The 17619-nt window shown below is 56.7% G+C and overlaps 1 protein-coding gene across 5 annotated transcripts; it reads right to left on the reverse strand.

Annotated features, from left to right (window-relative positions):
- Positions 1-250: 250 nt before the first annotated feature.
- Zdhhc8 (zinc finger DHHC-type palmitoyltransferase 8) lies at positions 251-15149 on the reverse strand. 5 transcript variants are annotated; one of them, XM_013118726.3, is made up of 11 exons: positions 15039-15149; positions 8128-8249; positions 7806-7963; positions 7552-7724; positions 7272-7374; positions 6851-6942; positions 6562-6697; positions 6111-6231; positions 5921-6030; positions 3705-4702; positions 251-1198 (listed from the first exon to the last, which is right to left on the reverse strand). In XM_013118726.3, exons 2-11 carry the CDS (start codon positions 8162-8164, stop codon positions 988-990), a joined length of 2139 nt encoding a protein of 712 aa, XP_012974180.1. In that variant the 5' UTR covers positions 8165-8249; positions 15039-15149; the 3' UTR covers positions 251-987. The 5 variants fall into 5 exon arrangements, with proteins under 5 accessions (XP_012974180.1, XP_005077580.1, XP_021087145.1 ...); XM_005077523.4 differs by lacking the exon at positions 15039-15149 and adding an exon at positions 14472-14707; XM_005077524.4 differs by lacking the exons at positions 251-1198; positions 15039-15149 and adding exons at positions 1714-2840; positions 14472-14705.
- Between the last annotated feature and the right edge of the window lie 2470 nt (positions 15150-17619).

Raw genomic sequence — 17619 nt, forward strand, 5'->3', positions numbered from 1 at the left:
AGCTTGAGGGTACAGCAGGCTGGTCTCCCCTAGAAGACTATAGTTAGGCAATTGCAGGAGTCCTTGGGGTTCACCTCCTGGACCAGGCCCTCCTGAGGACCCCAGACGTCAGAGCTCTGAATCTACTGACCCACCCCACCTTGTCAACCCTGTCAGGGCTATCAACCCCTCATCCCAGGTCCCTGTCAGATCAGCCTCCTGGCACTGTCCAAGACTAAAGTAAGGGGATTCACATTGCTGGATAGTGCCATGGAGGTAAACACAAAAAAATTTATTAGGGTAGTTGAAAGAGGGAAATCCTGTAGGACAGAAGAGAACTTTGTGGGTTCTGTGTCCCCAAATGGGAGACACAGGGCTGCTCCCTGGAGTGGATCCCAGGACAGGGCCCCTGTGCGAAACTGGGGGTTGGCAGGGGCTCTGTTCTGCCCTTCTAGGGGCACCCAGGCCTGCAGGCTGGGGTGTTCCTAGAGTATCACCCCTGAATACAACAGCCCAGGTGGGGTCAGGCAGGGAGGAGGCAGAGGTGGATGGACCAGGTCAGTGCCCCCTCAGGCTGGCTGGCAGCTCCAGGACTTTAAGGCATCTGCTCGTGTGCTTGGGGTAGAGTGGAGGGGTGCAGTAACCTGCAATGACCTGAGACCCCCACCCCAGTCCAACCCACAGAGGCCTGGGCTCCCCAGAGGAAGTGGCTTAAAGTGCTTGGAAGGAATAGGGAGGCTGGGGTGAACGTCATGCTGGTTCCCAGTAGCTCTGGGGCCACCCCCAGTGGGGCACTGAGCCCCTGCAGCAGGTGGGGGGGACTTCCTGAGGTCACCTGGACACAGGGCCATGGGCCCTGGCAGACTGATCAGTCAAGATGTGGCTGGTTGATAGGGAATGGATGGGGATCCTGGGCCACACCCAGCCCCACTCTAAGTCTAAAGCAGCAAGGTCTTCTGAATCCCCAGCAGCTTGTCCGTGGCCCTCGAGTCACCTACTGGTGTCCTGCTAGGGACCCGAGAGGCTGGGGAAAAGGCTGGATGCAGCAGAGTGTAGCCGACAAATGGTCCCACGGGGGGGCGCCCCAGCGGCCACGCTCCAGGGGCCCCGCAGCGGCGGGTGTTCCTCGGGATGGCCAAGGTGGCACAGGTGCAGGCCAGGAGTCCCCCTAGGCGGACCACGCCACCCCCATCCACGACTACAGGTGCCAATTCGCCCCCTGTGGGCCGATGTCCGTGAGAGAGAAGCAAAAAGGCGGAGGTCAGCTGGGGTACGGCTATGGGACCCTAGGTTCTGGACACCTCCCGAGTCCCTGGAAATCCCTCCCCAAAATATTGGACCTAGCCCAGCCCTCCCCAAGTCCTGCTCTGAGCCCTAACTCAGAAGAATGTGGCTTCCTGGCACTCTCCAATCCCTCCCTGGCATGCAGCACGGAAGAGTGAACTCTGGAGAGTACAGTCATTTCTGCAGAGCTGTCCGTGGGCCCCATGTGCACTCCCACTGCACCCGCCTCAGCTGCGGCTCTCACCACACACCCTGCCATCTGGCATGACAGACTGGGGGTTAGAGACCTGTGCACTTACCAGCTGAAGGCCCGTTACCAACTAGGCCTGACTTGGCATGTCATCAGAAATGTCCAAGAGGAATGTGCCACCCTGTGCCAGCTGGCCAACCCCCTTCCTGACACCCTCCCCTGCATCCACAGCCGTAGTCTTGCCAAGGAAAGGATCAAAATGATTTTTCCTTTTTTTAATAAAATTATAGATATATAGATGTAAATATAAAAACGTAAAACAGACAATGCAAGCAGACGCTGCCATGTGCTTACTCGGGTCCCTGACGCCAGGGGGAGAACCGACCCTCCCTGATGTGCTTTCCAGCGGCACTGGTCAAGCCAGTGCTGGGAACTCTGTATGCTTTGGGGTGAGGACTCTCCAGTTTGGCAGGGAAGGCCTGGGAGGGAGGGCGGGCGCTCCAGGCCCCACCAGTCCCTGGGGCAGCATCTGGCCCCTCCCTGCTCTGGCCTACCACCCCATCACCTCCCACAAGAGCATAAAGCAGAAGTTAAGGCTTTGATGAGAGAACAGTGGCAGCCGAGCACTAACACAGGAGACGCGGCACGGCAGCACAGCATACAGACACAGGAACATAAACCCACCAGCCAGGCGAGACAGGAACACAGGGAGCTGGGACCCCTGATACAGCTACATTATCTGTCCATCCATCCATCACAACCCAGAGCAGGCCAGGGCTACACTCCCTGCAAAGCACAGGCCTTGCCAAGCAACAAGCTACCAGCTAGGTCAGTGAAAGGCCATGTATTAGGAGCAGCTGGGAGCATGGGGCTACAGCAACCCATCCGGAAAGGATGCAGTCGGCCCATGGGACCGTTGGGGACTGGCCTTGGGGACTGAGGGCAATAGGGTGCAGGGCTGAGACGGGCTGATGGAGGAGGCAGTCCAGGCCCCCATCACAGCCTTGGGTCCATCTGCCCTGTGAGTAGACAGTGGACGGGCAGGCAGAGGCTGCAGCACAAGCTGTGGAGGCGGAGCTTCCTTTCCTGTTGATGTGTCCACACCAGGCTTGGGTGGCCTCCTCTCCCTGGGGCAGAGAAGTTGATGGGGGTGGGGGAGCTACTGTGGGGGTCCTGGTCCCCGTGGGGTCACAGCAGATGAGTGGTGCTCAGTCCTTACACCGAGATTTCGTACGTAGTCCCACCCACGCCGGACACCTTCTTAACCAGCGTGTGCCGGGCAGGGCTGGCGTTGGGCCCCATGGGGCTGGCAGCAGGCCCCAGACGGGCCATGCCCGGGGACTGCCCGTTAAGCTTACTTGGGGGGGTCTTCAGCTGAGGGTGATCCCTGCATCAAAACATGCACACACAGTAAACACAGGACAGTGGGCAATAGGACACATGCAGATGTGAACCTAGGCAGTCCTCGTGCTTAAGAGGATTGTGCTATCACAGGACAGACAGACATTGCCAGAACTGCTGTCTTCCTCACGGGTACCTTGATCTCTCCCAGTTGGATCAGACAAAGAGCAGCTAGCCTGAGTCTCTGGCCCTACCCCGCCCACTGGCCTTGAAATTGGGAAGCGCAGTAGAGGACTCCCAGCTCTTCCCCACTGTCTCAGGAAGAAGGGCAGCACTCCTATCCTCCTGAGAGACCTGTAGCTGGTTTCCCTATTTCACCACTCCTGAGAAAGCCAAAGAGGCTCCTGCACAGGAAGGGGTGCCCATGGGTTCTTTGTAGCCACATAGCCTAAACAGGGTCTCCTCTCAGACCTCACCAATGCTCAGGTGCCGGGGGCCCACCTGCCCTTCCCCGTTTTTATGCCTGGAGGCCCCCTGCTTCCTGGGGCTGCATGCTCAAGTATGCATCAGTTGTGGTGAGACAACATACCTCACTCTCAGCATCTCAAGCATACATCAAGACCCTGGGAAGGCAGGAGTCTGCAGAGCCATGTATGGCTGGCTCCAGGGAGGGCCCTGGGCCAAGTCTGTGACTGTTCAGCATGCAAATGTGTCTGTTCCCACATGCATTTTGTACCCAGAGCCAAACTTTCCACAACAGGGTAACTAGGGGCCTTGAAGACAAGGTAGGGCCCACCCACCTTGCACTGTCCCTGCAGACAACCACGGGTCTCCAGGAAGATCTGGGAGAACCAGGTCATAAGGGGCCCTGCATAGATAGAGAAACCCATCTACACGACTGGGTACCCACCTCTGCATAGCCAGTGAGGGTGCCCGGTCTGGGAGGTCCGTGTGGATGAAGGCGACAGCCTTGGAGCCTGTGTAAGAGGGCGATCGGGGAGTGCCTGGTGGGGAAGGCAGGCCCTGATGGGCAGGTGACCTGTGCGAACCACTGCCAGGCCGGGTTCCTGGGGCATTGTTGTTGGCCTGGTCAGCCTGCAGGGAGGAAGAAGATGTCCGTGGTGCCCGACTCATAGAGCTCGACAGTGAGGACATTGACGTCTGCAAAGCAGGATTTCGGGCACCACCGAAGCCAGGCCCAGCCACAAGATCATCCCTGGAGCCATAGCGCAGCCCAGAGCCACGGGGACCTTCTGTTAACACATTGGCCTGTTGCAGGCTGTAGGAGCTGGGTGTATCATAGACACCAGAATCGCCAAAGAGTGAGTCAGTCTGGGAGCGCAGCAGCCGTTCACGCTCTTCCCTGTCCTTGCGCTCCTGGATGGAGGCCATGATGGTCCGAGACAGGTTGTCATAGCGCACAGGAGAGGGTTCCCTAGGTCGGGGACCCAGCACAGGACTGAAGCTGCGGGGTGGGGGCCGTGGTGGATCTGATGGCCCAGGGTGCAGGTAGGGTGAATGATAGCTGGCCATGCCAATCGAGGGGTGTGTGGGACAAGCATGGCCGCTGGGTGAGCCAGGGTTAAGTAGGCTGTCATAGGACAGGCTGCCATTTCGGTTGGGCAGTGCATGAGGAGCAAAGAGACCACGGTGGGGTGTGGGGGGCCCGCCTTCAGAGCGCAGCGGCTGCAGGGTCATGTGGTCCCCACCCCGCCGGCTGGCAGCCTTGAGACTCAGGGAGCGTAAGGCACCTGAGAAGGCATCGGTGGCATTGAGGGTTGGGGAAGGGGGATAGGTAGGATGCAGGCCACCAGGCCCGTGGTCTGGGAGATCCAGGCTGGGCTCGGACACAAAGTCTAGACTGTGAGTGCTGTCATCTGCCAGAGTAAGGGAGTCAGGGCCCGGGACCTGTAGGAGGACAGGGCACTCTCACCATTGCCCACCCCTCACCCCTTACAGCACCAAAAACTCTGAGCTGCAGTTCAATACACCAGCCATGGAAGCAAGAACAACTAATACAATCTACAGAACAAACCCCCCCAACACACACACACACACACCCCTCCCGTGCCTACTATGGACAGGAGTTGGAACAGATGACTCGGCACATTCCTAGAGTTTGTCTCCCAAGGAGAGGTGGTGTGGGGCTTGCCTCTACCCACAATCACTAAGACAGGCTACATGGACCCTTCCTAAGGCAACCAACCAAGGTGGGGCTCTTTAGTGGAAGGCAAGACAGAGCTGGTTTCTGCAGACAAGGTCTGTGGTCTTAGGTCTCTCCAACCTAGAGTGGCCTCAGCCATAGGCACAGGGCTTTTTCAGTCTCTGTGACTAGGGTTGAGCCACAAGCCCCTCAGATCCCAAAACCTGTGTACTCAGGCAGCCTTGTGGATTTCTTGGTGGGCACAGGAAGGGGGTCTGAAGCCCACTGTTCCACCTACACAGCCCTCCTGCAGGGCAACAGGGCTACCACACTGCCCCTAGAATGGACCCTTGCCCATAGGGGCCCAGGCTCACTCTCTCACACAATGGACCAGATAGGCAAGGAGGCCTCCAGGGTAGAGCCACTCTAGATGTGAGGAACTAGTCTCTCAGGCAACCTCTAGGAGGGATGGCAGCCTTGGGAACATTCCGCAGGCTGCTCCATGCTGCAGACTGTTCCACAGTGGTAGACAAAGAAGTACTTAACTCAGGAAAATAAATGTGCTTTCTCAAACAAACCTTCAGTTCTTCTGAGGGCTTCCCGTGGGTCTTACAGAGTGACTAATGGTGGAATTCCAGACATCCTAACTGCTAGAGGGCGAGGCTGCCCACCTGGTCTATGGGCAATTCCAACAGAGAAACAGATACCAAGCCAGGATGACCTCACATGCCCCCTCCAAGGACCCCAGCTCAGCATGCCCACAGGATGGAGTCCTGCCAGCATGCACATGACAACTCTGTGACAAGTATGGCCTTGTCAGGAGCACAACAGGAATGGGAACAGGACACCATGGCCAAACAAGGCTGTCTCCAGGGACAGACCTTCCCCAGGGACAGATCCCTCCCTCCCAGGTATGGGGCCTTCCCAGAGGCAGGGCTGTCTCCAGAGTTGGGGCCCTTCCCAGAGGCAAAGCCTGGTCTTACCTGTTCACTAGGTCCACAAAAGGGTGTCTTGGGGCCAGTGGAGAAAGCTGGCCGGAACTTATACATGGCAGGTGTTGGGGGGCTGGTCCTCTGTACTGATAGGGCACTCTCTAGGAAGAGGGATTACAGTCATGCGGGAGTCACACGAAGGCCAGTCCATGGCCCTCTCTTTAGCTGCCCTCCACCTCACCAGCACTGCCAGGTCTCGGGGTCTGCAGGTCTCTCCCAAAGGTACCAGCCTCTATCTTGGGGGGCAATGGAGGTCCAAGGTCCAGAGGCTTCTCATCCAGCTGGTCCAGACTGCCCTTGGACTAGCGAAGAGGGAACAGTGGTGGGTGAAGTGTGGCTTTTGTTTTGTTTTTTCAAGATAGGTTTCTCTGTGTAACAGTCCTGGCTGTCCTGGAGCTCCCTTTGTAGACCAGGCTGGTCTCGAACTCTCAGAGATCCCACCTGTTTGCCACCTGAGCGCTGGGATTAAAGGTGTGCGCCACTGCCTGGCTGGAAGTTTACGTTTTTTAAATAGTATCTTCTTGTGGCTCTAGACACATGCACAAAACTTGCCCAGTGCCTCTACCTCTTCTTTCTGCCCCCACCCGGACACCCCTCTCTCATTCCCTCCCCGCTCCAGTCCAAACCCCCACCTTGCTGCGGCCAGCTTTCAGTCCATTGTCACTAAGTTTGACCTTGAGGGGCACAGCTCGTTCCAGGAGCTCAGGCCTCAGGAAGGGTGGCTTTAGGCTTATTGAGAGCGGCATCCTCGGGGACTCCACCACATACCTGTGCCAGGACAGAGAGGTCAGTAGCCAGAACAGACAAGGGCAGGCCAACCCCACCTGGCCAGAGCAGAACGGAACCAGGCTGAGGGTCTGAGGCTGCCCACCCCACACCCAGAACAGGCCTCCTTGTCCCCCTGCCCAGGCCGGGCCTCACCGGGGCGCCAGGGGACTGCATAACACGTGCTCCACGTTCCCATAGCAGCCTCGGGTGAAGGGGTTCACACCCCCGCGGAACTTCCCAGTCACCTGTGGGCATGGGACCCCTCAGCCAGCCTGGCCACCCAGGACAGGTAGAGAGACAGGCAAAGGTGGGTGGGGTCCCTAAAAGCAGTCTTCATTAGAGGCAGTGTGGGCACGGTGGGCCCAGCAGTGCCCTATACCCAGGTTCTATCTGTCTGTCCTTGCAGGAAGCTGACGCATCTCCAGCCTTGAGAGTTATTGGTGGCTGCGATGTCCATGGGTGGCAAGTGTGCAAGGGATGGCAGCCATGGCCCCACACCCTGAGCCCCTCCTCCCACAGCTGCCTAAGTAGCCTCTCGTGAGGGTTCCTGAGGCCCAGCCCACAGGGTTTGCACCTGCTCATTGGTGGTGCGCCCCCGCGTGACCAGTACCACGTGGAAGCCAGTGAGGCCGATGACAGGAATGAAGAAAAGGCCAGCCACACACATGACAGCCATGCTGGCCCGTTAAGGCCAACAGCTGAGGCAAGAAAACAGGGGCCCCACCCCCCACTGCAGTGACACAGTGTGGTCCCCTCTCGCCTAGGCACAGGGACTCTTCTGCTGGAAGAGACAAGTACCCACTGACCCCCTGGGACACACGCCTTGGGCTGGACCATGTGAGGATCAAGGATACGTGATGGTGGTGTGGGCAGCTCCCAGCCCCTCTGAGTGGTTGAGCACGTAGACCAGGCCAAAGGCCACCACACCCACCATGTGTGCACTGAGTGACAGCAGGAACAGGAAGAAGTAGCGGTAGTTGCGCCGTCCGATGCAGTTGTTGACCCAGGGGCAGTGGTGGTCAAAGTCCTGGCAGGGGCAGTGTGTCAGAACTTATGGTGGGGAGGAACTGGGCACAGGGCCTGGTGGGGAAGGGGCAGGGGTGGTCACCTCCACACAGTTGTCACAGACGCTGCAGTGTGAGCATCGGGGTGGACGGTAGAAGTGGCATGTTGCACACCACTTCATGCGGACCTGGATGCCCCGCACATCCACATTCTTGTACAGTGGGGCCCGGAAGTCATCCTCCTTGTCCTCGTCCTCATCCGCTAAACATCAGGAGCCCAGTAGGGTGGCAAGAGTACAGGAAGGTGAGTTTCCTAGCAGGAGAGGACCTCTCTACTCTCTGCACAGCCCACCTACTTGGAATCCCAGATCAGCCAATGACACTCCAGTGAAAAGCAGCAGCAAGCTGCCCTGTACAGGGACCTACCTCGGGGGAAGACTCCAGGGTCCATGAAGGTGGCCATACTGAAGTTGGCCAAGACAAAGAGGAAGAGGATGCCATTGTAGACAGGAATAGCTGGAGACACCGCCCTTGTCAACCATGGGCACCTGCAATGAACCATAGGCAGAGAGCTGGGTCTGAGGGTATGAGGAAGGCAAGGTCAGGAAGGCAAGCCACACGTAAGCATCTGGGCCCACTAGGGCCACTAGCAGGGCCACAGGCAGTCACATAAACAGATCTTAGCCTATCACTACTCCTTGGCTGTCTCCACCATGCCAAGCTCTGAACCTGGCAACCCTCGGGGTCACCTCAAGAACGCAATTCACAGCTGGGGACAGACTCTGGAGAGGTCCTCATCAGCCTAGGGCCACAGAGCTCAACCAACCCAGCTGCAACCTGTCTGGGCTGCCAGATTCCTAAGAGACCCAGACAGGGACTGAGAACTGAGGCCAGCGAGCTCCCCAGCAGCTTACGTCAGGCCATGCCAGAGCGGTGTCTCTATGCGGCTCCTCAGCAGGGGGACGTTCTACTCTTTTTTTTTTTTTTTTTTGGTTTTTTGAGACAGGGTTTGTCTGTATTGGAGGCTGTCCTGGAACTCCTTCTGTAGACCAGGCTGGCATCGAACTCACAGAGATCTGCCCGCCTCTGCCTCCCGAGTGCTGGGATTAAAGGTGTGTGCCGCCAACGCCCGGCAGCAGAGGGACTTTCTGTGGTATGGAGAGCCACATCCTTGCCTCAGCCAGTGCTGTGGGACATCCTCCTTTTTCTGGCGGGGCACAGTCCTAGTCCTGACAGTTCCTTCTTTTGGGTCTGCCACCTTGCTCACCAGGTGGCAGCATAGGAGACCTAGAAACACTGGAAAAGCACATGACCCAACCCTTCCATGTCTGACCATCCCACAGCACTTGGAACCCAGGCTGCCACCTCTTCCAGGAAGCCTTCCAGAAGGCTCTATAGCTTCTCTGCAGGGGCTTTGTGCATCTCCCTCAAACACTCCCGTCTTGGCCTTGATGGGGCCTTAATAGAATCCCCTCCACAGTGACATGCCAGGTCTGTGGCCCCCAGGTCTGACCCTGCAGTGGGCCCCTCTGGCCTCAGGCTCCCAGTGTTTCCTTCGGTGTCACTGGGGGCTGAGACGGGTGGGAACACAGGGCTTTACTCCCTTTGCCTGTGTCTGATCCTCTGTGGAGCTAGGCCAGTGGGGATTCCCTCATGGCTGGCCTAACCACAAGACAGAGTGATGGCGGCCGCGGATAGGGCTCGCAGTTACCCGCCACCCGGGTGCACAGTCCACGTTGTGCGCCCACGCCTGCCTTGGCCAGGAGCCAGGCCCGCCGCCCCAGCAACCACCTCCATGGCAGCAGAACTATTTTTAGTGGGAAGCAAGAGGCTATTTAAAGCTCCTGCTTCCCACGGCAGCACCCTCTATGGGGCCACCAGCCATGACACCCTGTCCTCTTCCCTGGGCCAGCATGGACATACAGCATGAAGATGCAGGCCACAGCCATGAGGGTCCAGCAGGAGTGTTCACCCCTCATACACCACCTCTATATTCCCCATCCCTGCCTGAAACACTGACAGCACTGTCTGTGACCTCCAACCCATACTGTCCAGCAAAGCAACGGTGGCGCACTGAGGTTATAGCCAGTCAGGCGGTGAAGGACTCAGTAGGCAGGGGAAACACCCCTGAGAGAAGCAGCCAAGCCTGCTAGCACAGGGTCCGCTCCAGCTTGACCTGCTAGAAAACACCAGCTCCCTGCAGTGCACGATGGGAGGGGCTGGGTCCACATGGGTACGAAGGAAAAATTTGGGCTCCATGTTAGAAAGTCAAAAGCATTAAACCCTAGTGCCACCTGCAGAAGTGGCCAGGAGCCTCAGGGCAGCTGTAAAGGGGGGGCAGACACAGGTGTGTAAAAAGCAGCTAGGCGTGTACGTGGGAAGCCCAGACACCGGTTCAGTCCTTACAAGACATTGTCCTGCATGAAGCCCTTGGTGTTCCTAGCCATGAAGTCTCCCTCTTTATAAACAAGAAGCTGAAGACCACAGGCATTGGAGCCAGGCTGACTCCTGGCTTTCACTTGGGCTAGCCTCAGGGATGTACTCCCCATGAAGTAGAAAGGGCCTACCTAGTTCCCAGGGCAGAAGAGTTCCCCACCAGCCTGGCAGCCTATATTCTGTTGCCCTTTGAGTCTCAGGCTCCTTAGCAGGCCATGTGGACCAGACAGTTACCCTGAGTGAGATGCCCGAGGAGCAAAGAGGCAGCCCTTGAGTGTGTTTGGCAATTTGCACCAGTGGGGGAGCATTTGGTGGTGAGGTGCTGGGTGGTCTCTGTACCACCTGCATAAACCTACAGCAGGGCCAGTGGCGCCTCAGGGGTCAGAAGGTCTGGTGCACTCTGAGCTGGAAAGTCACTAAATCACTGTCCTTGCATGATTTCTAAGCCCCTAATGCTTGGCCCAGGTCCAGGCCCAAGCATCTGTCCTCTCTAGATGCTGCTGGAGGCCTTCTAGCCTAGGTAGCCCCTCTTAAGGGAAAAAGGCCTGGTGGTCTCCCCATCAGGGACTGGATAGGGTCTAGACCTAGAAAGCCTGAGCGTAGAGCAGGGTCAGGGATTGTAGTGAGGAGCACAGCACATACTGGCACATGCAGAAACATGGACACAAGTGCATGTGAATACAAGCATGCTCCAAGACACACCCAGAGATATGTATATGTATGCACACGGAAGCACGAATTTGCAGCTCACAAATGCATGGAAGCACAGACAACCATTCCACGTGTGTGAACGACAAGCAGCTACAGACACAGGCACATGCAGGAAGACTCGCATGGAGACACTTACCGTGGGCCGTACAGACACATGCCATATAGGCCATATAGACAGACATGCCCGCACATTTGCTCATACCCAGAGACTGCCGCACGGGCACACATGAATACACCATGTGTGCACCCGTCCTCCTCTACCTCCTCCCTCTAACTGAGGTCAGCTGCCCACCACTCTGGGACTCAGGCAAGCTCTCTGCCTCTCTGGGCAAGCACGAGCACACGAGCGCCGCTGAAGACTGCAAGGGTGTGTGAGGACACACACAGACAGGGGAATGATTGAGCACATGCCAGCTTCCCCGAAGGACGCGGCAGGCAGGAGCACTAGGTATTTATTTGCTTAGTCCTCTACTCAAGCAAGTTACAGTGCTTGCCTGTGGAATCCATCCTATCCAGTCTGGGCCTACCAGACACACCAGGCCAGCCCCACCCTGGCTGGCTCCAAGAGGTCCCAGCTGGAGACAGCCCACATACCCCTGCAGGCACTACTTTGAGTCCCGAACTTTCAGGAGGGTGAGAAAAAGTCAGGCAAGCTAGAGGCCCTGTCTGCAGGTGGGACATCTGGCTTTCAGTGAATAGGAAGGCGCTATCTGCTACAGCCCTAGGGACCCTTTCCCCTACTAGGGATTGGGGTGTGTGTGTGTGTGTGTGTGTGTGTGTGTGTGTGTGTGTGTGTGTGTGTGTGTGTGTGTGTGTACAGCGTCTGTGTGTCTCTGTGTGGGGGGTATCCGTATGTGTGTGCATTTGTTGGTCTCTCTCGGGGTGTCTATTTGTGTATGTGCGTGTCTCTCTCTGTGTCTCTGTGGGGTGTGTGTCCGTGTGTGTGTGTTCCTAGCTCTGGGGCTCCAAGAACTCTAGGTCTGAGATGCCCTCTGAGCAACAGTAACTTAGGCAAAAACACAAGCCATCACCATGTGCCCCACCCAGGCGGAGGTCTAGAGCCCTGCCTAGGCGAGCAGAGAGACATTGCCCAGTAAGGGGGTGACTTCAGGGACAGAATATCTGCCAAAGCTAAATGTAGAATGGAAAATTTTTACTCAAGGCATTTTCTTTTAATCAAGTTCTTCATTAACACTGTCTGAGAGCATCGTTGGCCTGAGGGTATCCAGGAGCCACAACAGCAGCCACTCACCCTGGACATCCCAGGGCTTTGGAGTAGGAAGCAGCTGCACCCCCCTGTGCAGTCCCTAGACACTTGGATAGATGAGAAACTAGCTCAGAAGAGCAGTAGCTTCCATCACAAGCAGGACAACCTGGTCCCCTCCCATGGTGCTCCAGTCACTCAGTACCTGAGTCCCCCAAGGCTGCCAAGGGCCCAGACCCGGACCATCTGCTCTCCCAGACTAGGCTTCTAACCACGCAGAGGACTCAGGTCCACCTAAGAACCAGCTCTCCCTCCCCAGGTGCCCGAATGGCTTAACAGCTCTAGGGTTGGCCACCTGACAGCCATTCCCACCCTGGGGCATCCATTATCCATGTCCTTTTAAACGTGGGGCAGTCTGGCCTGGAGGAAGCCTCTGGACCCACCCAGCACCAAACCCAGCTTGGCACTGTACCATAGAGAGAGAGAGACACCCCAGCAGGAGTCCAGGAGGCTTCCTGGAAAAGGGGCTTAGAACCCTTAGAACCCACCTCACTCTAACACCCTACCTCCAGAGATCTGTCTCATGTCTCATACCTTGCTTACCGCTAGACTATTCTAGAAAGAAACCTGCATGTCTGCTGGGCCTACCCTCTCGGTGAGCTAGTTTGGGAGGAGTCCCTGGTCCTTCAGTCCTCAGGCTCCACTTCTCCCTGACGTGGAAGTAAACCGTGCCCTGAGGGGAGCAGTTCACACTCAGTTGTGCAAAGGGGAGACATGAGGGTCACTAGCCTCCAGGTAAGGTCCCAGGACCCTAGACAGACATCAAGGGTAGGCTGGAGAACTCTCCCTTTTCTTGGTGTCTGGGGTGTCAGTGAGCTGGGGCAAAAACAGGACAGGAGGGAGGCACCGAGAGGATACCAATCCTATCCTGAAATAAACACCTAACCCAGTATGGCTACCACACCTGCCTGGACCCTGGCATACTCAAAATCAGCAGAGTTCACCAACAGAACCCTTTCTGAGAACAGAACCACCTGGAGTTCCCCAGCAAAGCCATGGTGGGACAGGTAAGGTCCTAGCCAGTCATGCCCATACCTCGGGGATTCACGCAAGGGACAGTTGAGGCTGCACATAGCCTGAGAGGTGCCCAAGTCATACCACATTCTCCCAACTGCAAGGCCAGCCAGAGTGGGCTACCCACAGGGTAAAGGGCTGTCCCCTAAAGGGAGTCCCACACCTTAAGAGCACCAACAGGTATGGGCCCAGAGCTCGGGCTTCAAGAGCAGAGGAAGCACTGCCCAGGAGAACGGTAGCAACCTCAGAGACTACCATGGAAGGACCCTCTGAAGCTACAGGAGTCCAGAAGAGCAGGGCAGAGGACTTTCATTTCTCTTAAAACGTTTCCTCCCATATTTCATGTCTTAAAGTTAAAAGACACTGACCTGTACCTGAGACAACCCACTGAAACACAATCCAACTCCAACCTCTGGAGGACCGGATTTTCCAAGATTGTCCCCTCTAGTCTTAGTTCTGAAATCCCACCTACCACCACCCATTCCTGTCCCAACTCCATGACATCTGAGTGACAAGAACACACAGGCTCTCTTGAGCCAGAAATAAGCCGTCCACACAGACCTTTTTTTAAACTCGTTCTTTGCAGGCGGTGGCACCCACCCAACCCCAGCCTCCAGGTAAGGACTCTCTTCCCCCAACAGGCTCCCACAAATGCTGCTGAGGGTTTGGGTGGCTCAGGTCCACCCCAGGCACACTCACATCTGGGACTGTCCCACCTGGAAATAAATAGCCATCCCTCTGGTCACCAAGGCTGAGTCAAGGCTCTGGGATCCTCAAGACTGACCACTAGGGAAAGCCCCACGACCTGTGAGCCAGCTGTGTCAAGAAACTGAGGCTGGAGCCACTGGATGCCGGGCTAGCAAGAGCGCTCCCTCCCCACAACTGGTCTCTGAGGTCTTTTGGTCCCTCGTGGCTGGAAGTGTAGGTATGGAGCCTGGGTGCAGCCTGGCCTGTAACCTCTAACAGTATTGTGCTCAGGGAGGATAGGAGGGCCCTAGCCAGGCCGGAGTGACCAGCCGCGGCTGTGGGGCAACCCACACCTACGCGGGAATCGCAGGAATAACTTGGCTTTACGTGCTGGCCGCGACAAGGGGGGGCTCACAGCTCCCACTGTGCCAGCGGGGAGGGCTAGTGACTCCGGGTGACACGCGTCCCCCTCTCCAAAGCTCCGCGGGAAGGAAGGGCTGCAGCCACACCCAGGGCCTGCTAGAACGCTCAGATGGGCCAGGCATTCACCTGTCCCCGCTCCCGGAACGAATCCGCCCAGCCCGCCGCTGCCCCGGTGGGGCACGGGCACCCACTCGGCCCCCGCTGCCACCAGGCTCTGGACCCGGCGCCGACTCACGTGAATACGAAGAAGAGGGTGCTGGAGCCAACCAACAGCGCAGCTGCCGTGGCCACCGGGATGTACTTGGCGGGTTTGAGGCGCGTCCCGGGGCTGCGGGGCATCCTGGGCGCCGCGCCGCCGCATCCCTCCCCGGGGCCGGGCAGGCGGGGCCGGCCGGGTCGGGCCGGGGTCGGACTCGCGGGCTGGACGCGGCGCAGGATCCGCGGCAGCAGCAGCGGAGGAAATCCCACCCCACGGGCGGCGGCGGCGCGCTGATGTCAGCGCGCCCCTTAAGGTGGACTCGGCGGCGGGGCCGCGGCGGGGGCGGGCCGAGGGCGGAGCGCCGGCGGCCGACTAGTCTTGCCGGCCAGCCCGCCGTTCCACGCACGCGCTGCGACCTTCCGTACTTGCAGGACCGTGCGAAGCCGGGTTTTCTTGCTTGCAAGCCCTAGCCCGATACCCCTCTTGGGCCTATGTGCTCCCCAAGCACAGTCCCGGGGCAGGCTGAAGGCCCCTGGCAGTCACTAGGGTATGGGGGAAGATTGCTATCACAAGGGAGGGGCATCGTGGGTATCAAAACCTTACCCAACTTGCAGACACTAGAGTTGGGCCACCAAGTTCCTCTGCGTCCTGACTCAGGCCGCAGGCTTGACTGAGGACATGTGTAAGTAGGAGACCGAGAAGTGCCCTTAGAAGGCTGGTGCCCTAAAGGAAGCGCCAGTACCCTGCCCAGGCCTACAATGGAGGATGCGCATGCTCCCCACCCGCGGGAAATCCCACCTGCCAGCGCCTGGGCGCTGTGGCTTAAGGTGGACCGGCCTTCCAAGGATGATGCAGTGTGAGCAGGCAGGCTAGGCATCTACATTAGATTCCCTTAGAGGATCAGCCTTAGTGTGTTTTGAGTAGAGATGTGGTTAAACTCCACTGGCTGCTCTGATCACTCTAACACATGGGGGCAGCATCTACTCTGAAGCCTGCCTATTCAGGGCCTGGGCAGGATGCTGGCTGGCGATTCTCCAGAATGAAGAGCTCCTCTGTCTCCTACCCCTCCCCAGATGGAGATGCTGAAGGAGCTCTACTTCTCTTGGCCGCTGCTATCTCCTTCTGTACAGTCAGAACCCAGAGTCCTGAAGCCACCCCATCCCTGCAACACTCGGATAGGCCTGGAGGCCCACAGCCCAGACGGATCCCTAAGGTAGAAACAGCTTTTCAACAGAATACACAGTGATGTGCTTTCTCTCAGATTTCGGTTCTGTTGGACATTTGATGCCAGAAGACATAGATAGGTTCACCAAGAATTCTTCCAGCATTGATAAGATAGCCAGTGAAGGGGCCTCCGGGCACAGTGGTGAGCTGAATGGACACCCGCCTTTCTCTCCGGTATCCTCTGGCCCTCTGCACTAGTATTCAGGTAAATTTACCCCACCTAGTCTGGACTTTGCTCTTGTTCTGCAGCCCATAACACAGAAAGCTCGGAACCTCTATGGCCCTCTCAGAGGCCTCCCCCGATAGTCCCACCCCATCCTTATTCGGAGTTCTGGGTCTGACTCTACTCAGATGTTGTGTGTAGGGTACCAAGACAGCCACACTGCTCCACTGGCAGTCACGTAGGAAACACCGGCCATGGAAGAGACTGCTTACCTAATGAGATCTTTTTGGTTGATGTAGAATCCCAGGCCTGTGTCCTGCAGGCTAGACCCCAGCTGCTGAGGCCAGAGGCGTGTGCTGATGGCACCTTTCTTCCTGAATAGGCTGGCAAGGCAGCAGGGAACATGGGCAGATCTTTACCAGAGCAGCCATGGAACCCACAGTCGAGGACGGGAAAGTGAAAAGTGGCAGTCAGCCCATCTCAGGACAGATGGAGACCCAAAGCAGCGCACAGTGGCACTCTGACTTTCCATGCTTGCGGGTATCCAGTCCAAAGTTATTAAGAAAATCCCAGAAATAACTCAGATTTGTGTGTTGTTAGCCAGGTATGGTAACTCATGTAAGGCCAGTCCTTGGAAAACTGATTCAGAGTTCAAGTCTGGCCAGCCTTGGCTACACAGCGAAACCCATCTCAAAAAACAAACCAGCCAGGTGTGGTGGGGCACGCCTTCTATCCCAGCACTGGGGAGGAAGAGGTAGGTGGATCTCAAGTTTGAGGCCAGCCTGGTCTACATAGTAAGTTCCAGACTAGTCAAGCTACATAATGAGTGTCAAGATGTAGCTGAGTTGGCAGAGTACCTGCTTAACAAAGCCCAGCACCATATAAACAGGGCATATCTACCTAGTGGATACAAGGTTATCCTCCGCTACACAGCCAGTTTCAGGCCAGCCTGGGCTATATGAGGCTGTCAAACCAACCAACCAACTTAATAACTGCCATTCTCTGCCTTGGTTCTGAATTCCCTTGGCTTACCCACTTCCTATTATAGTCTTCTTGTGTTTCAACAGTAGTGATGCCAGAGACGGTGAAGCAAAGTGTTGCTAAGACCTACAGGTGCATATACAGTGACAAACATAACATAGACGACTTGGTACCCCTAAGTTTACAGCATCTACTGGGGGGGTGTCTTGGAATATCCATATGGATAAAAAGGTGGGTGCTACTGCACACTTGTTAGTACCGCCTCTGCCTACCATTGCCTCAGGACACAATGCCAGGCTGGGTAGCTTCAACAACCCCTTGATAGCGGGTTGTTGGCAGGGTGTGGTGACTCATGTAATGCCTGTTGCCAATTGGGCACGCTCAGACTTGGACCAGTGCCTGTTCCTTTCAGCTATGCCTTCCAAGTGTGAACAAGCATTTCCTTGAATGTATACCAGAATACAGCCTGAGCACAGGACAGCAGTGTCCCCTAGCCACTTTGGAGGGGCCTTTCTGTATCTGTAGTGTGGAATCCTTCTGGATTTTACTTGAGATTTATGCTACCACAGCTATCCTCCTCCAAACACTGGTAATGAGAAGAAACTTTCTACTTGGTGAGCACCTGTTACTACAGCTCAAGGCAAAGGGTTACTTTGCCTTGTTGAAATGAATGCACCCTGGTCCAGGGCTTCCCTTGAGGAAGACCAAAGAGCTCTTCTACAAAGTACATTGAAGGCCATCTGTAGTTAATGTCACAATTCCAGTTCATCAAGCCCCATTATATGTGCAAATCTCTTCCTGGGATGGAGAAAGGCA

This window comes from Mesocricetus auratus, unplaced genomic scaffold, assembly GCF_017639785.1.
Source record: "Mesocricetus auratus isolate SY011 unplaced genomic scaffold, BCM_Maur_2.0 Super-Scaffold_100008, whole genome shotgun sequence".
In the NCBI taxonomy this organism is placed as follows: domain Eukaryota; kingdom Metazoa; phylum Chordata; class Mammalia; order Rodentia; family Cricetidae; genus Mesocricetus; species Mesocricetus auratus.